General features: G+C 43.0%; 2 protein-coding genes across 4 annotated transcripts in view; one reads left to right on the top strand and one right to left on the bottom strand.

The window, feature by feature from the left end:
* The first annotated feature begins 2,259 nt into the window (after window positions 1–2,259).
* LOC143518847 (sodium- and chloride-dependent GABA transporter ine) lies at window positions 2,260–11,966 on the top strand. Of its 3 annotated transcripts, XM_077011673.1 has the most exons (13): window positions 2,266–2,610; window positions 4,422–4,556; window positions 4,827–5,034; window positions 5,669–5,801; window positions 6,018–6,152; window positions 7,071–7,174; window positions 7,573–7,697; window positions 7,880–7,992; window positions 8,487–8,627; window positions 8,714–8,813; window positions 9,259–9,359; window positions 9,565–9,732; window positions 9,919–11,966. In XM_077011673.1, exons 1-13 carry the CDS (start codon window positions 2,478–2,480, stop codon window positions 10,075–10,077), a joined length of 1,755 nt encoding a protein of 584 aa, XP_076867788.1. In that variant the 5' UTR covers window positions 2,266–2,477; the 3' UTR covers window positions 10,078–11,966. The 3 variants fall into 3 exon arrangements, with proteins under 3 accessions (XP_076867787.1, XP_076867786.1, XP_076867788.1); XM_077011671.1 differs by having other exon boundaries at window positions 2,262–2,610; window positions 9,565–11,966; XM_077011672.1 differs by lacking the exon at window positions 4,422–4,556 and having other exon boundaries at window positions 2,260–2,610; window positions 9,565–11,966.
* A 663-nt stretch (window positions 11,967–12,629) lies between these two features.
* dhrs11a (dehydrogenase/reductase 11a) overlaps window positions 12,630–25,203 on the bottom strand; it is a 43,579-nt gene continuing 31,005 nt past the window's right edge. Inside the window, exons 2-7 of the mRNA XM_077011674.1 lie at window positions 23,618–23,827; window positions 15,852–15,946; window positions 15,484–15,613; window positions 13,846–13,938; window positions 13,586–13,651; window positions 12,630–13,393 (exon numbers count right to left, since the gene is read on the bottom strand). Coding sequence (XP_076867789.1) covers window positions 13,352–13,393; window positions 13,586–13,651; window positions 13,846–13,938; window positions 15,484–15,613; window positions 15,852–15,946; window positions 23,618–23,827 — 636 coding nt within the window. The 3' untranslated portion in view covers window positions 12,630–13,351. The remainder of the gene's footprint in view (window positions 13,394–13,585; window positions 13,652–13,845; window positions 13,939–15,483; window positions 15,614–15,851; window positions 15,947–23,617; window positions 23,828–25,203) is intronic.

Below are 25,203 nucleotides of genomic sequence, written 5' to 3' on the forward strand. Positions count from 1 at the left end.
TCAGGCAGCTTCACATGCCAAAGCTGATAATAAATATTCTGTTATTCTGTTATATTCTGTTATTTCACCATTACATTCTTCTCCTGCCATTTTGTAGTCCTCAGTAAAACCAGATGGAGATTTCCAGAGATGACTCTTCTAATCTAAGGAGTAGCCTATCTAATATATAAAAGAGACTAGAAAACATAAAATGTAAGCAACAGTGCCTTTTCTATAATGAATTTAAAGCACACTACTCAGTGGTTCCAATTGTTCAAAGTATTATGAAATAATACAGTATTATGAAAAGTCACCAATTCAAAGATTCAATGACAAGAATAAAATACAACAGCAATGATAAAGGACTGTCTTATGCAGCCACTGTCTTATATGATGGAACATTTGTTGGTCCTAACTGTCTGATATGCATTTACTGGTGCCACATGTTTTGTGAACTATTAGTGTTGGACCTTTTCCATTACACATCAATTGGAGGGCTTAACACCCATGACTCAAGGGTTAAGACCCATGATTCGAGATCCATCTATGACGTGTTTCACAAAGTTAATCTTTGCAGTCAGATATATCAAAAATTGAAACTGTCCACAAAAGTGATAAGTTAAAAACATTCCTATACTGATTGGCTGAAGTTTCCAGTTGAGAAATCCTCTCTTACCCCTTTCACATGCTAACAGAAAAGGTCAATTACTGAACATGATTCTCCAGGGAGTCTTTGGACAAGGTACCAAATAAGTGACAAATTCCTTGCTTTCAGGCTGCAACAATCATGATAAGATAAACGTAATCTGGTAAGATGTCTGCACACCCAGAAGAACTGAACATAGCCAGGTGAACATAGCTGGACACAATTTGTAATCTATGAGGATCTAAATTATTTACATTATTTTACATAATTGGCTACAGTGATAATTTGAAAGAGCCACGGATGATAAATATTTTCAGATGATTTTGGCATGTGTTGTGGATAATCTGAATGAAAAATGTTTATTGGCAAGTAAAAACAACTGTACATTTTGATAATTACTTTAAAATGTAAACCTTGTAATTTAAAATGAACAAAAATGCAAAAAGATATTGTACCACAAAATCAAAACTTTAAAAGTTAAAATGTATTAAATAAAATCATTTAGATTATATTACTTTTTTATGCATTGTGCTTTACAAGGTTAACATGCTGTTCAGCGCAACCATAATAAGTAAACCATAAGATGATCAAAGTCCTTAACTGGACTATGTAGTAGTATCAGTATTTTCCACTAGAATACATACTGCACTACATGTTTACATTTGGCACATCTCAAGATCTTGGTGTATACATGTTTCCACTAATAGATATTTCACAAAAATATTTGTAATGTTAACTCCAGCATACACACATAATTTCACTATGTTTTATTTTTGGAATTTAGGCAAGGGAAGTATAGCATTCTGCCACTGCCTTATCAGGTTTTGGTAAAGCATGTAAACTAACAGTGTCAAATTGTTGGAAGAGCAAGAAAACTGCATCTTTACGTGGGAGGCTGGATGTATGCAATAAGACCATGATAAGCCTCAACAGGCCTTTGTTCAAGATGTATCATTTAGGTATCTGTCTGGGGAGGGGGGGGGCACATTAAATAGGCCTGAACAGACCTCTGTGTGATGGTGCAACATTTATTTGCCATGCATCAGATGGCACCGGAAAATGTATTATTTGGTAAGTGCTGGGTTATGCAAGAATGTGGTCATCTTTTTAAAAAAGAGACCTTTCTCATTTGAATATAATGGCATTGAATTGAAAGTAATACATAATACATGATTTGAACATAATGGCATAGCGTTCTAAAGTTATTATGCAAATATGTGTCATATGTACATTGCAAAGTTAGTGGGGAAAGTGTTATTATTATTATTATTATTATTATTATTAATAATAATAATAATAATAATAATAAAAATAATAATAATAATAATAATAATAATAATATAATAATAATAATAATAAGAAACAAATTCCTAAGAGTGGTTTGATGTTGATTTGACTTTAATATTCATTGTATAGTTGTAATTTGCATGTCACTCACGCACGCACACACGCACACGCAAACAAAAAATATTTCAAGTACTCTTAGGGGGCCCTCTGGTGGCCATAAGCATATACTTCACTTTTGCGTCAGGACGGCCCTGGTAATGTTTTACTCTCTGCTAGATGATTGTAACTGCTGCATTTACATGAGGGATTGAACAACTCGTTCTACAAAGTTTACTTTTGCGTTGAGCACTGCATTAGGGTTAGAGTGAATATATGAGTCTGATTTAAGGAGGGGGCTCTCATTACGATACATGTTTCTTTTAAAATTACAGTTACTACGCTTCTGCCACCTCACCCGGCTAATCATTAAATCACAAACATGGTCAGTTTTTATGGTCTCAGCGAGACAGGTCTTGCTCATTCCCGCGCCTGAATCCTGAAGACACTTGCGGCAGTATTGGGAGCCATGGCTAAGGAACTGGAAGCGGGGCGGCCCACGTGGAGCAGGCCCATCGAGTTCACCCTGGCCGGGATAGGCTGCGCCGTGGGCCTGGGCAACATCTGGAGGTTCCCTTACCTTTGCTACAGGAGTGGTGGAGGTGAGGAGCTGTGATGGTACATTGCTCTGTGGGTAAATGGGCACTGATACGAGGGACAAACAACTGTGGGATGTGTAACCCTGGGCTGTAGTCTTCCTGTGTTCCTGCATTAGTTTGTACTTCTGTAACTGAACAAAAAAACGTGGTTGTGGTAGAAATTGTGTGGCTATGTTGTAAATAGATACAAAACATATTTATTATATGTAAAGTCTGTAATTTAGGTGTATGTAAATGTATAAATGCAATTTCTTTATTTCACATGAACATAATAGCTCAGTTAAAGGTGCTGCGTAACCTCTTGCCTACTGCACAGCAAATAAACTTTGCAATGAACTCAATGAAAAATAGCCCAGTAAAATTAGATTAGAATATAATGTTATAAAATATAATGAAAAGATAAGATTAAAATGACAAGCACTGATTCACACAATTCACAACTGAATTACTGAAAAACAGGTAATGTAGGAAAGCTGTAAAAGTGTAAAGAAGATAATAGAACTGAGAGCAGTGGTATCGAATGTGATGTCTCACTTTAGCTAAACAATAGCAGAGCTGTGTGCATGTCTTCTGTGAAAACATGCCTCAACAAGAGAACCTTGCTCCTTATCAATGATTAAAATTGGATTTATAAATCCATGTTTCCAGGAACATGTAGTGGACATTCCTGTATCCAGAATATTTAAAGTGGTGCAGTTCCCACAGTTTCCACAAAGAGCAAGCAGTCTTTAGAATGTCTTCTTAGTGGTGGTGGTGGTGATGGTGGTGGTGGTGGTGGTGATGGTGATGGTGGTGATGGTGGTGATGGTGATGGTGGTGGTGGTGGTGGTGATGGTGGTGATGGTGGTGGTGATGGTGGTGGTGGTGGTGGTGGTGATGGTGGTGGTGATGGTGGTGGTGGTGGTGGTGATGGTGGTGGTGATGGTGGTGGTGTTGGTGGTGATGGTGGTGGTGATGGTGGTGGTGGTGGTGGTGGTGGTGGTGGTGGTGGTGGTGGTGATGGTGGTGGTGATGGTGGTGATGGTGGTGGTGGTGGTGATGGTGGTGGTGGTGATGGTGGTGGTGGTGGTGGTGGTGATGGTGGTGGTGGTGATGGTGGTGGTGTTGGTGGTGATGGTGGTGGTGATGGTGGTGGTGGTGATGGTGGTGGTGATGGTGGTGATGGTGGTGATGGTGATGGTGGTGGTGATGGTGGTGATGGTGGTGGTGATGGTGGTGGTGGTGATGGTGGTGGTGGTGGTGGTGATGGTGATGGTGGTGGTGATGGTGGTGGTGATGGTGGTGATGGTGGTGGTGATGGTGGTGGTGGTGATGGTGGTGGTGATGGTGGTGGTGGTGATGGTGGTGGTGATGGTGGTGGTAATGGTGGTGGTGGTGATGGTGGTGGTGATGGTGGTGGTGGTGGTGATGGTGGTGGTGGTGGTGGTGATGGTGGTGGTGATGGTGGTGGTGATGGTGGTGGTGGTGGTGATGGTGGTGATGGTGGTGATGGTGGTGGTGGTGGTGATGGTGGTGGTGGTGATGGTGGTGGTGTTGGTGGTGATGGTGGTGGTGATGGTGGTGGTGGTGATGGTGGTGGTGATGGTGGTGGTGGTGATGGTGGTGGTGATGGTGGTGGTGGTGGTGATGGTGGTGGTGGTGATGGTGGTGGTGGTGGTGATGGTGGTGGTGGTGATGATGGTGGTGATGGTGGTGGTGGTGATGGTGGTGATGGTGATGGTGGTGGTGGTGGTGGTGGTGGTGATGGTGGTGGTGTTCTACATCCTGTGTTCAGTCTGCACCACCTTTGGTGAGTTTGTGTGTGTTGTGCTCAGGTGCCTTCCTGGTGCCCTACCTGCTGATGCTCCTCTTGTTGGGCTTCCCTCTGCTGTACATGGAGCTGACCGTGGGCCAGTACCTGAGGAAGGGCCCCGTCCACGCCATGGCCAAGCTGTGCCCGCTGCTCAAAGGTGCTTCCGCCTGCTGCCACGCGCCATGTCACACTGCAAAAGGGGGGCTGGTAAATGAAGAGGCGTAGAGGACCTTTTTGGACTTTTGGATAGAGGTTTATGTTCTTTAGCTATAAACAATGAAAAGTGGGACTCTTGATTTTGATTGGTTGATTTTAAACCATCACTGACTTGAGTGTGAATTACTGTCTGTCAGTTTTGTGGTTTTGTTTTAATATGAATGCAGTGACCACGACTGCCACCCCAATATCATCTCCCTTGTTTTCTCAGGTGTGGGCATGGCCACGGTGGCCATCTCCTTCATAATGTCCACCTACTACAACGTGATCATCACCTGGGCTCTCTACTACCTGTTCAGCTCCTTCCAGAGCCAGCTGCCCTGGCAGAGCTGCAACAACACATGGAACAGGGCTAACTGCACCGACCATGCCACCATCAACTCCACCTCCACCTCCACCGCCAGCCAGCAGTTCTTCAAGTGGGTTCCTGATCTATTCTACTCTATTCTATTCTGATCTCTCACATTCTAAAGTAATCAATCCATTAGCACTGATACTCGGTGGCTAAGTGTCCAGCCCTTTTGCAGTGAGCTGATTTCTCAGAACCAGCCAGGGGCAAAAGTTCAGGTCTTGGGTTTATCACCCCTCATGGTTTTATGACCCTGTAGATCAGTATTGATTACAATAGAGACTGTGACTAAAATATAAATAAGCAATCATGATTTATTAATCTTAGTAAACTGCAAATTCTTGCTTTAGCATTATTTTATGATACTCCCTGATGCCTCAATTTTTGTTTATTATTTCTTGCAGCGATGGAAGGTTTCAGTGGCCTCTATACAGTGTAAAACTGTTCATGCTATCAACACTCCTAATTAGTCATGGGCTGTACTAGAACTGTGCAGCTTCATGTAGCTGTTGCGTAGTTTTTCATTTCAGTCATCTGCACATCAACCATTTGTCATGAAGCTTTGTTTTGTAATATAATCTACACATTTTAGAATGGATGCAGGTACTACAAACATGATCAATCGGCCCTTGAATCTGATCCCAGTTCAGCTGCTCATCCTGATGCTACACAACTCTTCAGCTGCACTGGCGTTCTGTGTTCAGTTACAGAGTTCTGGAGAGGACGGGCGGGGTGGAGGAGCCCGGAACCATGCGGTGGGAACTCTTCCTGCTGCTGCTCCTGGCCTGGCTTCTCGTCTACTTCTGCATCTTCAAGGGCGTAAAGTCTACTGGCAAGGTACGGAAAGCCGGAGGAGGGCACGAGGAGAGAGTTCCAAACAAGGGTGAGATGGGAGTGGTTGCATGATAACAAAATAGAATAGCAAAGGTTATGTGGGCTTACTGACATGGAAGATAGTGCTTGTAGTTATATATTAATAATTTCTATAATGACTGATTTGAATTGATATAATAAATTCATACTGCTTCTGTGTGTGTGTGTGTGTGTGTGTAGGTGGTGTACTTTACAGCTCTGTTCCCGTATGTTATCTTGGTGGCATTGCTAATCAACAACGTCCAGCTTCCTGGGGCCAAGTCTGGTATCTGGTTCTTCATTGTGCCGGAGTGGGAGAAGCTGTTGTCTGTGGAGGTACAGCGAGATCTCATAATGAGTGGGAGAAGCTGTTGTGTGTGGAGGTACAGCGAGATCTCTTAATGAGTGGGAGAAGCTGTTGTGTGTGGAGGTACAGCGAGATCTCATAATGAGTGGGAGAAGCTGTTGTGTGTGGAGGTACAGCGAGATCTCATAATGAGTGGGAGAAGCTGTTGTGTGTGGAGGTACAGCGAGATCTCATAATGAGTGGGAGAAGCTGTTGTGTGTGGAGGTACAGCGAGATCTCATAATGAGTGGGAGAAGCTGTTGTGTGTGGAGGTACAGCGAGATCTCATAATGAGTGGGAGAAGCTGTTGTGTGTGGAGGTACAGCGAGATCTCATAATGAGTGGGAGAAGTTGTTGTGTGTGGAGGTACAGCGAGATCTCATAATGAGTGGGAGAAGCTGTTGTGTGTGGAGGTACAGCGAGATCTCATAATGAGTGGGAGAAGCTGTTGTGTGTGGAGGTACAACGAGATCTCATAATGAGTGGGAGAAGCTGTTGTGTGTGGAGGTACAACGAGATCTCATAATGAGTGGGAGAAGCTGTTGTGTGTGGAGGTACAACGAGATCTCATAATGAGTGGGAGAAGCTGTTGTGTGTGGAGGTACAACGCGATCTCATAATGAGTGGGAGAAGCTGTTGTGTGTGGAGGTACAACGAGATCTCATAATGAGTGGGAGAAGCTGTTGTGTGTGGAGGTACAACGAGATCTCAGCTGAGCTACAACTAGCCTCATAATGATGGACAAAGTGTATGTAGGCACAAAGCCCTCGGGGGGGCTAGACTAAACTACAGGACTTTGGAGGTGACAAAAGCACGTGGGAAACTAGCTATGAAAAGGACGTGTTCCTTTTTTAAAGGAAGGGAGCTTTATTTGGCAGGCCCTTTGTCTCAGACGGGGTGTTTTGCAGGTGTGGATCAACGCAGCGGCCCAGATCTTTAACTCCATCGGTATCGGATTCGGGTCGCTCATGGCCATGGCCAGCTACAACACCTTCAACAATAGTGTGCTAAAGTAAGACATATAACCATATACATTCAACTCAACCGCTATAAAGTCCAGCTTGGAGAACAGAGTCACTACTTAAATAGGGCTTGATAATGCAAACCCCTCCCCCACTTTTTTGCAGGGATATCATGTACATCATTACATTATAATTACACACTGCTTCATTTGCTTCATTTATCATTATACATGCAATTCAGTCCTTCTGTCATCTGTCATAATCCAACTATTGAACGTTATGGAGAAGGCAGCGTGAGCCACTGCATTTGCACTTCAATTAATTGCGGACACAAAGCTTCTGTAGGTCCGTTGTCTCTCCAGAAATGTTTGTGTGCTTGAGGTACCAGAAGCTTGTTTTGTTAAGACCATTATTGATCATTATTGATCTTGTGTTATGTATGTTGCAGGGACACCCTGGCCATCGCCATCACAAACTCACTTACCAGCATCCTGTCTGGATTTGTGATTTTCTCTGCACTTGGATACATGTCTTACCTACAGAATATTCCAGTCAGTGAGATTGCTGTAGATGGTGAGTTACAGGATTTTGGCAGCATACTAATGTAGATATAATCCTGGCTGTGTGTGATTGCCAACTGCTCAATGGCGTTATCCTGCCACTCTGTTTCTGCTAAAGGTATGTGTGAGAGTTCTTGGTTGACCTAGACGACCAGCCTAATGGAGTTTTTGCACCGTGTGATACGTGTTCTGCAGGCCCGGGCCTGGTGTTCGTGGTCTACCCTCAGGCCTTCGCGTCCATGCCGGTCGCTCCTATGTGGGCGGTCTTCTTCTTCTTCATGCTCCTGTGCCTCGGCCTGGACAGCCAGGTGGCAGCCAGAGACACGCCCTCTGTTTCACCTCCAAATGCAGCTCACGGTTAAAGGCCACGTTCAGAATCAGACACTCACCTCTCACGTGCAAACGTTGCAAGTGAAACATTGTGCAGATGCAAACTGACCACACCTTTGATGCTGTATGCAAGCACTGTTGCTGTAACTTCAGCTACGCTTGGCATGAGGTTTAGAGCTCATCGTGGACCCAGTCTTATCTGAGTTTTGTCATAAAAAACTAATAACTAACATGATCCCAGATCAGTACCCCCATTCTCCATTCACACTTTCTGAACAGCCCTCCATACATTCACTGATATGACTTAGTAATTGATTGACAGTGAAAGTTCATACGGCATTCAAATGCCAATTGTAAGATGCTTTGTTAATATGTCTCACTCTTTATTCTCCATTGTCGCTCATTGTCTAATTCAGGTAACTACGTAGCTGTTCCATGTAGGAATATTTCTGCTACGTTCTGCTGTGCCCAGTTTGCGATGGTGGAAGTAATGGTGACCAGTCTGATGGACGGCTACAGTACGCGTCTGCTCCGGTTCTTCAGGAGGGAAGAGCTGCTGGTGTTGGCCGTGTGTGCTACTGCTTTCCTGCTTGGAATCCCAAATGTCATGCAGGTAAACGAGGATGTTTGCAGAACAGCATCCACCACCTCCAACCACACCACAGCAATGTGACACGGTTCTGTTCGGGTTTTCTTCAGGTCGGGATTTACGTCTTCCAGCTGATGGACCACTACACAGCCATAGTGTCCATCATGTTCCTGGCCTTCTTTGAGGTGGTGGCTATATGCTGGTTATATGGTACGTGCATAAGCACCACTGTGCATAACACACTCACGCCTCTTTCCCCTCCCACATTGTGGCTTATGTCTCAATGCCCTCATTTGGTAGACAAAACTACCTGTCACTTCCTGTGACGGATTCACATTTTGATCTTCTCCGTGAGGTCAAAACAGTGGTGAAAAAAACCTGATAGAATTTGCCCTTTTTCTATTTGACTTGGACTTCATCCAGTGCGACAGCAATTGCAACACTTAGCGCATGCTCAAAGCTAACCAAACCATATCAGTCGAGCTAAAGACAAACATGCTCTGATTTGAGCAACACCGCCTATTTGAATACATTTGAGTAAGGCACGTGTTCCTTAGGTTTCAAATCATGTAGTCATAATGACTTCACAAGACAGCCCTGTGACTGTGAGGCAGCCACTCATGTATTACCAGTGGTGTGTGTGTCCTGGTCACAGGGGTGAAGCGTCTCTCTAGCAACGTGGAAGAAATGATGGGAAGGAAGCCTGGCATCTTTCTCAGGCTTTGTTGGCTAGTGATATGTCCAGTATTGATCACAGTGAGTGGCTTCATTACACCTCTCATTCACAGACACGAGGAAACTCATTCCATCTATATTAGTTCATTGCTCCCCCAGGGTTTGGAATTTGAGTTGTTTTTGAACTAATATAGGTAGAATGAGTTTCCTCATGCCTGTGAAGAAGTAATGCAATAGTCCATAAGACATTTTATAAGGCATGTTAAATCAACACCTTCTTCCTCAGGTAATTCTGGTGTTCTCGGTGATTCAATTTACACCAGCGCGCTATGAGAATTATGTGTACCCTGCATGGGCTCAGGGGATTGGCTGGGTCATTGCCATGGCGTCCATTATCTGGATACCACTGGCAGCGCTGCACACGCTGTGGGTTCTACCCGGCTCTCTCACCGAGGTAATCAATCAGCCGATCCAGCACCATCCACCCAGCCATCTTTCCTTCACCCACGCAATCCATCCATTTATTTTCCCCTCTGGCCCTATTCAGTCTAATCACTCATGCGTTCCCTCCCTGTCCCGTCCTGCTACATATCGTTGTATTTGCACCAGTTACTTTGCCTTATTTCCCCGGTTCTTTCAGAAACTGTGGCAGTCCATCAGGCCGTTTGCGCTGGACGAGGCGTCTCTGAGCCTGTGCTGCCTGCAGAAGAGAGGCGTGGTGGAGGTGAACCCCAACCTCGTCCAGATCAGCTCCATCACCCCTCTGCCTGAAAACAACCCAGTCCACACCAGCTTATGACAGGAACTTTAATCTCTGACCTGACTCAAACAGGCCTTGGCCAAACCTGCCTTGCAACTGGTTTTGGTACCATACTGGGTACAATACTGGCCTCATACTGTGGAGTAAAGACAAGTTTACAAGAGCTAAGAACCCCTCCATGATGGTGTGAGAAGGTGCTTGCTGGCCCTCCACAGACTCCAAGAGGATCCTTCCAAGGCCTTACTGCCAATCTACATCCATGCTGGACTATTTTATGATTTCCATGGCAAGACAAGGAAGCCCTCCAACAATAAGATACAAAATTATGTAACCTGTATAACTCATATTTGATTTGATTTTTGTAACACTGTGTATTGTGGATGTTTTTGCACCCAGCACCACAGCAGCACCACAGGATATGAAAGCAAAACTTTTTTTTTTTGGTTTTTGTTCATTCCTTATTATGAAATGTAACCAAAGAGGAAACAGTCAAAATGTCCTGGTAGAGGAATGAACAAAAATCTGCCAAACCAACTTGCTTTACTTTCTGAAAAACAGAAGTCAATGTTTGTTTGGTACCATGCAGGCTGTGAAAACTAGTTATTTGATACTTTTTCTATTATATAGACACACATGAAAATGTTTTGAAAATCTAACCATTTTATCAACCATTATTGTTATTTTGTTCATCATAATAATCAGTAAAACCAAAGCCTAGAAACTTTTATATTGTAAAGGTTTATCATTGTAATGTATCCTGGGAAACAATTTAAACCACTATCTAAAAACTCTGACCCTTCTTAGCCAGTGTATGTCTTGGGGTTCATAACCTTAGTGGAAGGAAAATAATTTGCCTTTGATTCTTCCACAGTACATCATATTCTAAGGGATATGGAGAGTCCCTTAATAGATAGCTGACCAAAATATGGACAATACCAGAGACGGCTAAAGGCGAAACCAGTGACCCATTCACACTGATAATAATCTTGACATTTTAATTCATGACAATGTTCAGACGCGTGCTTGAGCAAGAATAGGCAGGTATTTAAATGAGCACACTTCAAGGCTATTCACATGTCCAGGGGAGGTGTCCCCTGATGTCCTTTAGTCACAGACCAAAGGACAAAACCAGTTTTACAGAGTTCATGACATCAAGGTACTTCAAATGCCTCATATTCATGCGTTTGATACAGGTTTAGAAAAGCACGATCTTGGACACATTCACTGGTGTGTGGTGGTGAGAAGCTCAAACGTCCAGGCACTGAGCAGGCTCAGCAATCCTGACCAGCCGAAAATAAAACCATTATGTTACACCAGCAAGATCCATTCACTCTTATGACACTATGAGAATCACATCTACATACCGTCAAAAGTTAGAATACTTATAAAAATGTAATACAGAAATCAATGGAACACTACGCGCAATCATAATGCATTATAACATACTGTACCAAGCCTTATAATATCTTATAATCGAGTCATATCGATGTGATTACAGAATGAGTGAACAAAAGAATGAAAAGTGAGGGTAAATGCACAACCTTTCATGACAGTGTTAAAGTTAAATGGCAGGAAGTAGTTTCTTCTGAGAAGTAACAGATTCCCCTTCAGTATGACAGCTAACACCTCAGTGGAGTGATAAAAGATTTATATTCACTATAGTCTTAAGTGGGACGTTTAATTGAGGTATGGAGTCATATACACCCAATAATCATAGTGAAATTGTACGAACATTTTAAGAACCAGTGTCTGATACAGTGTTAGAGGAGTTAATGATAACATCAAATATATTAAAATTTATTTTTTTTTAGTCTTATAAATAGCTAAGAATGGGCTCGAGTCACTTTTAAAGTTTCAGGTCATTACAGTCACAAGACTCTAAAGCAGGCGTACTCAACTAAATTTGTCCGCGGTCCAATTTTGGCAGATACCTGTGACCTGAGGTCCGGGGGGGGGGGGGGGGGGGGGGTGGGGGTTGTGGTGTTTTGTCCGAAACGATATGTGGTAGAAACACCCCTCAAAACAGTGGAATGAACATTTACCTGACCAATTTTAATGTTGCTATGTGTTTCAGGTTTGAAAAGTGCTGGAATTTAGGTTAAAGTACTTTAAAATGCTTGAAATTGTAACTACTTGGTTTCACAACAAATCTGTCTGACTGAATAGTTCTCTTGTATTAGGTTAACAAATACGAGCCTCTTGTAATTCCAGGACGAAACATGAGAACGTGAAGACGTGAAGATTGGGCGTTTTTAAAATAAACAATCATTAAATAATGTGATAAAAAGCGAATTATTTCCAGTATATGTATAAATATTTAACTTAATTATGTTTAACATGCTGGGAAATATTGAAATGGACCTTGAAAGTGACGTACAAGTGCTTGAACTCCACCTTATAAAGGTGTATGAACCCTGAAAACGTGACTTTGTTCATTGCGCTGAAGTGCGGCGCGCGCGAAGTTACAAAATTCGGGAGGTGCACGACCTCGCGAACCGACAGCGCGCGAGGCACTCGCGCACACGCGGAGCCTCAGCGATTATGTTATTTTCGCCGCGCTGACCCTCGTACACTCGTGACGGGGGGGGGGGGGGGGGGGGGGGGGCAAACGTACGTTGTTGAGCGGGGTGGCAAACGTACACTCGTGACGGAGTGTTTTTTCAATAGCCCTGAAATAAATGTTACGGTTTTGTTTTGGTCCGTATCCAGTTAATCAGGAATGAGATTGGGTCCGGACAGGACTGCGTTCGGGTCCGGATCCGGACCGCGGTCCGCCAGTTGAGTACCCCTGCTCTAAAGCATTACACATCTTTTAAAAGTCTTTATAAGACGTATTAAATAATACATTATTATTGCGACAATAAGTGTTAAGAATAATGGTGTAAGACAAACCAACAAAGCAACAAATGTGTGCAACTGACAGTATTCTGGTGTGTAGTGATGGCTTCACTGAGTCCAGGTTCCTTCACCCAAAAAAAAACAACTTCCTACACTCACACTGAGTTCACATTGAGGCAGCAGTGTATTTGTAAATTGGAACAGTACCAATCCTCCCTCTAACCCTAGACTCCGCCCCCTGTCTTTCTCCACCCTCTCTCTACCTGTCCCCGTCCCCTCCACAGAGAGAGGGACTGAACCGCTTCAGATTTTCAGATTTGTTTTTTTTTCCTCCACTCTTGTTTGTCGACACATCGGAACAATTCCTTAAAATCGCTTCACTAGGTGCTATATATGTTTTGTCCAGCAGGTGTTGCTAGAGAGACATTGTTGCCTCCGGCTTGGTCTGCTCCACCAACGCTTCAGTATTGTGTTGCTATGACACCTGTTCCACTGGCCGCAGCTGCACATCCCCAATCTACATAAAAATATATATAATGTTAGGAACACATTTACTCATGTAAATATCAGTCATACAAACAGTAAGATATAATTCTATATCATATAATTCTTTTATAATATAATATTATTATTCTGTTTGTGTGAGAGTGTCACGTGAGTATCATGGCAGCGTCACGTGAGTCTCCTGGGGTTTCTGAACTGAGCCCACCTGGACATGCGGAGGGGCACTGAGGACATAGGTGACCGCGCTGGCGATGTCCTCTGCCTTCAAACACTGCACGGGTGCAAACGGTAGTTACTGTCTGTCCCAGCATACTCACTAAGAGCGTAAACCTTCCACCTCATCGCTGTGGCATTTCAAGTTCAATTGAACTAAACACTTAGCGCAGGTCCACCAAATCTTGAGACGATGAACCTTAATCTTACCTTTATGAACTTTAATCTTACCTTTATGAACTTTAATCTTACCTTTATGCTTTCATAAACAGCTGCCGCTTTCTCCGGGTCACTGTTGTGGAGTCTGAAGGCGAACTCAGTTTCCACTATGCCAGGAGATATAGACTGGTGAAGGGAGAGACCATAGTGAATCAGCCCACCAGCACCACAGTGAGTCAGCCCACCAGCACCACAGTGAGTCAGCCCACCAGCACCACAGTGAGTCAGCCCACCAGCACCACAGTGACTCAGCCCACCAGCACCACAGTGACTCAGCCCACCAGCACCACAGGCCACATCGTGTGGCCCAGGAACATGGCTATTGGGTATAATCGCTTTGACTGTAATTAGTCCTTCAGAGGTTGCTGTTACATCAGTGGGGGAGCATGTGTTCGGTAGGTGTGTTTGTGTGTGTGTGTGTGTGTGTGTGTGTGTTATAGGCCTCATTATGTGGCCCAGGAACTTGGCAATTGGGTATAATCGCTTTGACTGTAATTGGTCCTTCAGAGGTTGTTGTTACATTAGCAGGGGAACATGTGTTGAGTAGGTGTGTGTATGTGTGTGTGTGTGTGTGTGTGTGTGTGTGTGTGTGTGTGTGTGTGTTACAGGCCACATCATGTGGCCCAGGAACACGGCTATCAGGTATAGTCGCTTTGACTGTAATTGGTCCTTCAGAGGTTGCTGTTACATCAGCAGGGTGTGTGTTACAGAATATAGGAACTTCATCTCCAAGCTAGACTCAGTTTTTCTAAACTTTTTCTTAACATTCACGTTGTTACTGGCATATGATCCTCAGTCTCTGACACTCACGTGTCTCATGCCTGTCACATATTTTACTAGCTTTGATTCTCATTATGAACTTCTTTGATAATTTTTTCACACCACTGTACCCAATATTATATTGATGAAGTTAAGACAGTAATTGCATGAATTAGGGACAGGACTCTGATCTCAGCAAGACAAACTCCAATGATTTATTCTCTACACTTCTGTGTCAGTGTATGGGATTTACACAAATGTCAAAATGTTGTTTCCCCATAATGAATATTATGGAAAAACACAGACAGACTGGTGTGTCTAAGAAAGTATAATGCATTTGTAGATGTATTTTACTTTATGCAGAAATGCCATGCATGGATGGAACTGTGGTGTTTACATAAAGAATGAACCTAAACCTGGCAGCCGATGTTCATCCAATGAAACTCTAAGACAACTGGACATAAACGCAGACATGAAGAAACAGTAATAAACAGTAAATAAGCAGGAACTTGTAGTAGTACCTACTGTCAGGAGTCTGTGCGGCTAACAGCTGTACAGCAGTACAGGTGGGGGGAACAGTAGGAGAGGAAGAGGAGACGGCAACGTAAGAGGAAGAGGAGGAGGAAGGCCTATGAATTGAAATTCAGGCTATACGATTCATCAGCTATGTTTTGAGCATGAGAGGCAGTACAATGCGTGTGGCTCGGTCACTGTGCGGTAGAATAACAGGATTCTCTAGCCACTCTTAACTGTGACTGCACAGCCCAGTGGACGGTCCCGCTAGTGGACGTATTTCAAGGAAGTGAATGAACTAAGCGAAGCTGGATGGACTATGTGTATCTCCTCGTGTTAGTGGGTGTGTGCATGTGTGCTGGTACAGGCATGTGTGTACACGTGTGTACAAGGACTCACCGTAGCACGGATGTGTGTTTTGGCCTCTCGCAGTTCTTGCCGGAGCCCCTCGGTGAGGGCGGTCACAGCGTGTTTGGTGGCAGAGTAGAAGTGCTCGCCAGCACTGGGCACCACTCTGTGGCCCGCCATACTGAACACACACACACACACACACACACACACACACACACACACACACACACACACACACACACACACATACACATACAGATTTACTATTTACACACACAGCACTATATTCAGAACTACCCAGTTCCTGTGTAGTGTTTTGCCCTGCATGGTTCCAGAACCACCGCGGACAAAGGAGCCTGACTGCTGAAGGTCATGACCCCAGGACTCCGTCTATGTGGTGGGGGAGGGGCGCCCACCTGTTAATATTGATGATGTGTCCATCGTCCACATTCCTCTCCCTCATGGACTGGTAGGCCTCACGAGTGCAGATGGCCAGGGCAAGCACGTTCACCTGCGGGGCAACCAGCACGAGCCAATCAAAGAGCAGAACATAAAGGCACACGACCCAATCAGAGAGCAGAGTGCATAGCATAGTGACTCAACCCAGTAGCATAGAGAGGTAGGCCCTTCTTCTCCCAGTGGATCCAGTCAGTCAGTCAGTCAGTCAGTCAGTCAGTCAGTAACACACACACGCACGCATGCACTAGGGGTGCACGATATGGACTAGAATTACGATGTGCGATAACATTGTTGGATATCCCGATATCGATGTGAACCACGATAAATTAAGATTAAAATACAGAGATGTAGTGTCTCTCTGAACAGCAGCACGTTAATTAGTTTTTTTTTTTTTTACTGTGTAATGAATCCAGAATAATTCCAAATATTTTGCAGGTTTATTCAACAATAGATTCAATCTAGGTTTATACTTTCACGAGTGACCGTAGCGCGACTCCGCACACCTCGCGTAACGACGGAAGCGTTTAATCTTGCCGTGTCACATTCTTTGCAGTGTGGTCCGAAACGATATGTAGGCCTAGTAGTATAGAAAAAACACCCCTCAAATACAGGGGAATGAACATTTACCTGACCAATTTTAATGTTGCTTTGTGTATCATTTTTTTTTTTATCAATTTGCTGGAATTTAGGCTAAAGTACTTGAAATTGTAACTACTTCGTTTCACAACAAATATCTGTCTGACTGAACAGTTCTCTTGTAATTACATTAACAAATACGAGCCTCTTGTAATTACGAGGCTGAAGTTGGTTACTTATTCGCAGTTTGAGATTCGTTTGGTTACTTATTCGCAGCTCCGTATTCGACGGCTGAAGTTGGTTACTTATTCGAAAAGGTTATGTTCACGATGCGTGTTTGCTGCGCACATTGTTTAAAAACGATATATTAAACGTTACATTAAACGAGCGTAGGAGCAGACATTTAAGAGGTTATTGTTTCCCATACTGATTTTGTGAATGTAAAAAATAAAAATATAATGAAAGCATTTCATTTGTAAAATGGTTTCTATTTCAAGTCGTTTCAATTGTATGCAGTTTGTACATGATGATTGAATTCGTCAACATTTCTAACGTAAGGAAACATATTCTTAGATTTGAAAACTAAAAACACAGAAATGCTGTTCTAGAACACAAATAATCGGAAGAAGAAATACCAGCACACAACATGGCATATTGAGCAGAGGGCAGATAGGTGAACGCATTTAAAGGGGCAGTTTCAGAGGATTATTGAAAGCCTTATTGATGGTGGGCCAGAGAAATAACAAATGCATCATGAAGAACAGGTCACTCCCTAAGAGAGGAACCTGATTTTAGCCTGATCCAACATCATTTTATACCTTAAATCTAACTGGAAACACGGCATATTGAGTAGTTAAGTGCACAGAGAGCGCACTGAAATGGTTCAGAGGGGCAATTTCAGAGGTGTGCTGTATGCCTATAAGGCGTCGGGCCAGACAAATAATACATGCATCATACATAACTAGTTCCTATATGTATGAGCAACCTGTTTTTGGCCTGGCCCAGAATCATTTTATGCCTCAAATCTAACTGGAAACATGGCATATTGAGTAGTTAAGCACACAGGTGAAATGGTTCACAGGTTCAAGTTCAGAGGCCTGCTGTATGCCTGTAATGTCTTGGGCCAGGCAAAACTCAATTGTATCATACACAAGTAGTTCCTGTATGTATGAGGAACCTGTTTTTGGCCTGGCCCAGAATCATTTTATGCCCCAAATCTAACTGGAAACATGACATATTGAGTAGTTAAGCACACAGGTGAAATGGTTCACAGGTTCAAGTTCAGAGGCCTGCTGTATGCCTGTAATGTCTTGGGCCAGGCAAAACCCAATTGTATCATACATAACTAGTTCCTATATGTATGAGGAACCTGGTTTTGGCCTGGCCCAGAATCATTTTAGCCCTCAAATCTAACTGGAAACACAGCATATTGAGTAAAGCGCACAGGTGAAATAGTTCAGAGGGGCAATTTCAGAGGCCTGCTGTATGCCTGTAATGTCTTGGGCCAGGCAAAACTCAATTGTATCATACACAAATAGTTCCTACATGCATGAGAAACCTGTTTTTGGCCTGGCCCAGAATCATTTTATGCCTCAAATCTAACTGGAAACATGGCATATTGGGTAGTTAAGCACACAGGTGAAATGGTTCACAGGGCCAAGTTCAGAGGCCTGCTGTATGCCTGTAATGTCTTGGGCCAGGCAAAACTCAATTGTATCATACACAAGTAGTTCCTATATGTATGCAGAACCTGTTTTTAGCCTGGCCCAGAATTATTTTATGTGTCAAATCTAACTGCAAACATGGCATATTGAGTAGTTAAGCGCACAGGTGAAATGGTTCAGAGGGGCAAGTTCAGAGGCCTGCTGTATGCCTGTAATGTCTTGGGCCAGGCAAAACTCAATTGAATCATACACAACTATTTCCAATATGTTTGAGGAACCTGGTTTTGGCCTGGCCCAGAATCATTTTAGCCCTCGAATCTAACTGGAAACACGGCATATTGAGTAAAGGGCACAGGTGAAATAGTTCAGAGGGGCAATTTCAGAGGCCTGCTGTATGCCTGTAATGTCTTGGGCCAGGCAAAACTCAATTGTATCATACACAAGTAGTTCCTATATGTATGAGGAACCTGTTTTTGGCCTGGCCTAGAATCATTTTAGCCCTCAAATCTAACTGCGAACACGGCATATTGAGTAGTTAAGCACACAGGTGAAATGGTTCACAGGTTCAAGTTCAGAGGCCTGCTGTATGCCTATAATGTCTTGGGCCAGGCAAAACTCAATTGTATCATACATAAATAGTTCCTTTATGTATGATGAACCTGATTTTGGCCTGGCCCAGAATCATTTTAGCCCTCAAATCTAAATGGCAAAATGGCATATTGACTAAGCGCACAGGTGAAATGGTTCATGAGGTGGATTTAAGAGGCCTGCTGTATACATGTAAGGCATTGGGCCAGGCAAATAACATATGCATCATACATAACGCTTTACTATATGTAAGAGAAACCTGACTTTGGCCTGGCCCAGCATAATGTTATGCTTCAAATCCAACTGGAAACATGACACATGGAGTGGTGCGCACAGGTCAAATGATGCAGAGCAGCAATTTAAGAGGCCTGCTGTATGCCTGTAAGGTCTTGGGTCAGGCAAAACTCAAATGCTTCATAAATAACACGTTACTCTATGTACGAGAAACCTGATTTTGGCCTGGCCCAGTAACATTTTAGCTCTCAAATCTAACTGAAAACGTGATACATGCAGTGGTGCGCACATGAAATTGTTCAGGTTGATTTCAGAGGCTTCCTGTATACCTTTAAGGCGCTGGGCCAGGCAAATAACATATGCATCATACATAACAGGTTCCTATGTGTAAGAGAAACCTAGCTTGATTCTTGAGAATAAAGGGCTATTCCTGGCCAGAGCTGAAACAAGCATTGAATTTACCAATGGAAATTGAATTTGGAGTTATGATGATTTTCTTTTAGGGAGAAACCTGGTCTCAATGTTGGAGTATTCATTTGTGTGATTACATGAATAAAGCCTACTAGTATGTAGTTGAAATTTCTCTAAAAATAAAATATTAATAGACTGCACTATTAACATTATATAATATTTTAACTGCATTAGAAATACTATTATACAAACTGAAGTCTAGTTTATCCAATAGATAGGCACATGTTTAATATGATGCATGACTTTTGCCTGGCCTGAGACATTAGAGGCATATAGCAGCAAGCATCTGCAATTGAACTGTATCATTTCACTTGTGCAAAACTACACAATATGCCATATTGCCAGTTAGATCTGAGGGCCAGGCTCAAGCTAGGTTTCTCTTACACATAGGAACCTGTTATGTATGATGCATATGTTATTTGCCTGGCCCAGCGCCTTAAAGGTATACAGGAAGCCTCTGAAATCAACCTGAACAATTTCATGTGCGCACCACTGCATGTGTCACGTTTTCAGTTAGAGAGCTAAAATGTTACTGGGCAAGGCCAAAATCAGGTTTCTCGTACATAGAGTAACATGTTATTTATGAAGCATTTGAGTTTTGCCTGACCCAAGACCTTACAGGCATACAGCAGGCCTCTTAAATTGCTGCTCTGCATCATTTGACCTGTGCGCACCACTCCATGTGTCATGTTTCCAGTTGGATTTGAAGCATAAAATTATGCTGGGCCAGGCCAAAGTCAGGTTTCTCTTACATATAGTAAAGCGTTATGTATGATGCATATGTTATTTGCCTGGCCCAATGCCTTACATGTATACAGCAGGCCTCTTAAATCCACCTCATGAACCATTTCACCTGTGCGCTTTACTCAATATGCCATGTTTCCAGTTAGATTTGAGGCATAAAATGATTCTGGGCCAGGCTAAAAACAGGTTCCTCATACATATTGGAAGTAGTTGTGTATGATTTAATTGAGTTTTGCCTGGCCCAAGACATAACAGGCATACAGCAGGCCTCTGAACTTGGCCCTGTGAACCATTTCACCTGTGTGCTTAACTACTCAATATGTCATGTTTCCAGTTAGATTTGAGGCATAAAATGATTCTGGGCCAGGCCAAAAACAGGTTCCTCATACATATAGGAACTACTTGTGTATGATACAATTGAGTTTTGCCTGGCCCAAGACATTACAGGCATACAGCAGGCCTCTGAAATTGCCCCTCTGAACTATTTCACCTGTGCCCTTTACTCAATATGCCGTGTTTCCAGTTAGATTCGAGGGCTAAAATGATTCTGGGCCAGGCCAAAACCAGGTTGCTCATACATACGGGAACTAGTTATGTATGATACAATTGAGTTTTGCCTGGCCCAAGACATTACAGGCATACAGCAGGCCTCTGAACTTGGCCCTGTGAACCATTTCACCTGTGTGCTTAACTACCCAATATGCCATGTTTGCAGTTAGATTTGAGGCATAAAATGATTCTGGGCCAGGCCAAAAACAGGTTCCTCATACATATAGGAACTACTTGTGTATGATACAATTGAGTTTTGCCTGGCCCAAGACATTACAGGCATACAGCAGGCCTCTGAACTTGGCCGTATGACCCATTTCACCTGTGTGCTTAACTACCCAATATGCCATGTTTGCAGTTAGATTTGACACATAAAATGATTCTGGGCCAGGCCAGAACCAGATTCCTCATACATATAGGAACTAGTTATGTATGATACAATTGAGTTTTGCCTGGCCCAAGACATTACAGGCATACAGCAGGCCTCTGAACTTGGCCGTCTGACCCATTTCCCCTATGCGCTTTACTCAATATGCCGTGTTTCCAGTTAAATTTGAGAGCTAAATTGATTCTGGGCCAGGCCAAAACCAGATTCTTCATACATATGGGAACTAGTTATGTATGATTCAATTGAGTTTTGCCTGGCCCAAGACATTACAGGCATACAGCAGGCCTCTGAACTTGCCCCTCTGATCCATTTCACCTGTGCACTTAACTACTCAATATGCCATGTTTCCAGTTAGATTTGAGGCATAAAATGATTCTGGGCCAGGCCAAAAACAGGTTTCTCTTACATATAGGAACTAGTTATGTATGATTCAATTGAGTTTTGCCTGGCCCAAGACATTACAGGCATACAGCAGGCCTCTGAACATGCCCCTCTGATCCATTTCACCTGTGCACTTAACTACTTGATATGCCATGTTTCCAGTTAGAATTGAGGCATAAAATGATTCTGGGCCAGGCCAAAATCAGGTTTCTCTTACATATAGGAACTAGTTATGTATGATTCAATTGAGTTTTGCCTGGCCCAAGACATTACAGGCATACAGCAGGCCTCTGAACATGCCCCTCTGATCCATTTCACCTGTGCACTTAACTACTCAATATGCCATGTTTCCAGTTAGATTTGAGGCTAAAATCAGGTTCCTCTCTTAGGGAGTGACCTGTTCTTCATGATGCATTTGTTATTTCTCTGGCCCACCATCAATAAGGCTTTCAATAATCCTCTGAAACTGCCCCTTTAAAATGCGTTCACCTATCTGCCCTCTGCTCAATATGCCATGTTGTGTGCTGGTAGTTCTTCTTCCGATTATTTGTGTTCTAGAACAGCATTTCTGTGTTTTTAGTTTCAAATCTAAGAATATATTTCCTTACGTTAGAAATGTTGACGAATTCAATCATCATGTACAAACTGCATACAATTGAAACGACTTGAAATAGAAACCATTTTACAAATGAAATGCTTTCATTATATTTTTATTTTTTACATTCACAAAATCAGTATGGGAAACAATAACCTCTTAAATGTCTGCTCCTACGCTCGTTTAATGTAACGTTTAATCTTTCGCTTTTAAACAAATTGCGCAGCAAACACGCATCGTGAACATAACCTTTTTGAATAAGTAACCAACTTCAGCCGCCGAATACGGAGCTACGAATAAGTAACCAAACGAATCTCAAACTGCGAATAAGTAACCAACTTCAGCCTCGTCTTGTAATTCCAGGACGAAACATGAAAGAACATGAAGACGTTAAGATTGGGCGTTTTGAAAATAAACAACCATTAAATAATGTGATAAAAAAAGCGAATTATTTCGAATCATTTAGAGTATATGTATAAATATTTAACTCAATTAAGTTTAACGAGCTGGAAATTATTGAAATGGACCTTGAAAGTGACGTACAAGTGCTTTAATTCCACTTTGTATAGGTGTATGAACCCGGCAAACATGACTGTTCTCATTGCGCTGAGACGCGGCGCGCGCGAACTTACAAAATTCGAGAGGTGCACGACCTCGCGAATCGACAGCGCGCGAGACCATCGCGCACGGGCGAAGCCACCGTGATTACGTTATTTTCACCTTGCGGACCCTCGCGCTGCGTCAAGTGTAAACCAGGCTTAAACCAAATCGCGTGTCTGATGAGCGTGTTCACCTCACTCTGCCTCTAGCCTACTTACGTCACGTGATCATAGTCTGCAGCGCGAATAGCTCCCTCTATTGCTGGACGAGGATAATGCAATTTGAGTTTGCTGTTATTCAAGGAGTTATCGTGGCTCTTTCGATGTGTTTATCGTGAAACTTCACATCGCGATAACGATAAAAATACGATTCATCGTGCAGCCCTAGCATGCACGCACGCACGCACGCACACACACACACGCACACACACCCACACACACACATGCACGCACACACACACACACACACACACACACACAGACACACACACAGACACACACAGACACACACACACACACACACACACACACACACACACAGGCACGCACACACACACACACACACAGACACACACACACACACACACACACACACACACACACACACACACACACACACACACACACACACACAGTCTCAGAAGACTTGTCATGGTAACAAAGGCTCAAGCATGAGAAATGTTTGGCTGCTGGGCAGGTCTCCTGCGTGGAGAAGAGCACCAAGCTGAATGAATCACACTGTATGAGGAAAAGACCAACACTGCCACAATAAGGAGCGAACACACAATACTCCGTAGTCTTTGGTGTGGCATGACGTCAGGCTGTCCTGAGTATTAAACACTTCAGAGTCATTAGATACTCAGTACTGGGGGTGGGGTGGGGGGGGGGACCCTTCTTAAAGATGAAGTCATGGTACTGTAGGCGCGTAACTAACATCAATCATGTTCCTCCAGCCCTCAGTGTGTCCGGTGAGCAGTGGCTCGTCACGGGCCAGGCCGGCGTTGTTGATGCACACGTCCACGCCCCGGTGCAGGGTCTTGATGGCTGAGAACATGGAGAGGATCTCCTCCTCATTGCAGAGGTCACATTTGTATGGGATGAGCGTACCAGTGAAGCCCGCACTCTGACACTCTGCAGCCAGCTTCTGCAGAGAGAGAGAGAGAGAGAGAGAGAGAGAGAGAGAGAGAGAGAGAGAGAGAGAGAGAGAGAGAGAGAGAGAGAGAGAGAGAGAGAGAGAGAGAGAGAGAGAGAGAGAGAATGAGAGTTGCATTCAAAGAAACCTAAAATTTAATTATAGTATTATGGAGTGTTATGAGGTAATGGGGTTTTTTCTTGTTTTACAGTAACTGTGTAATCAGTGTAAAGCCAAAGCCCTCAGACCAGCACACACCAACATTAGGCTGATGAACCAATTGATGTGTGGTGCCCTTTTATGGACCATGGATCATCTGTACAGTAAAGAGCCCATAAAGGAGAACACTGTTTATGCCTTCTTATCATTACCACTGTAACAATGCGCACAGTGTTTCTTTAACTATCTCAAAGGCAACACAGCCTCATAAATGCCATTTTTACATCTGAGAACAAGATGGCTGAAAAAACAAATGGAAAAGGAAATCAATACGCCTTAAAAGCAAATCAGAGACATGCTATCAACTAGCACTGGTTTAGCCGAGTCATGCTATCAACTAGCACTGGTTTAGCCGAGTCATGCTATCAACTAGCACTGGTTTAGTCAGCTGCACCATGGTAACTGAACAGTTGGGCATTATAGGCAAACAGATCCATTTCATTTTCAAATGATCACTGACAAACTAACAAATGTAAAAACCTGTCCTACCTCTTCAAACCTATTTATCTGAGAACCACAAAATTAACACTCTGCCATAACTGCCAAATCTCCACACTTCAGTGTACACCTCACACATAAGGCACTTAATAATAAAATAAAGTGTAAAATAAAATAATAATAAACAAAATAAAGTAATTTGATAGTGGAGTGGTAATAAGCACCTGCTGCTGCATTCCTGGTGCTGATCTCGTATGCAGCAGTTTAGTGTAACATGCACACAGTTAACCCCCTGATAGGATACAATTACTAAACATGCTAGCATACCTGAAATACTTTTGAGTACTGCTTTATACCACCATTCATCACTTCCCCCTAAAGTATGTCACATATTTAACAGTATTTAACAAATATTAACAATATCTGTAACAAAATAAAAAATATTTAACAATATTTACCTTTTTAGATATAAAACAACAGAGAATCAATGGGAAATGCAAAAATAGATCTTTCTGAACTCTGAGGGTAAATATGATTTTGAAACAAAAAATGAATACATTTATGCAAAAGCTTGTTCAAAGATTTTAATACTACTATTTGAGGTTTGGTAATGGTAGACATGAAGATGCAAAATCAGTCAGATAAATGTCAAGTGTGTGTGTCTGAGAGGGCATGTAGTGGGTGAAATCTCAGGGATGTACGCACGCACGCACACACACACACACACACAC

Source organism: Brachyhypopomus gauderio, chromosome 7, assembly GCF_052324685.1.
Source record: "Brachyhypopomus gauderio isolate BG-103 chromosome 7, BGAUD_0.2, whole genome shotgun sequence".
In the NCBI taxonomy this organism is placed as follows: domain Eukaryota; kingdom Metazoa; phylum Chordata; class Actinopteri; order Gymnotiformes; family Hypopomidae; genus Brachyhypopomus; species Brachyhypopomus gauderio.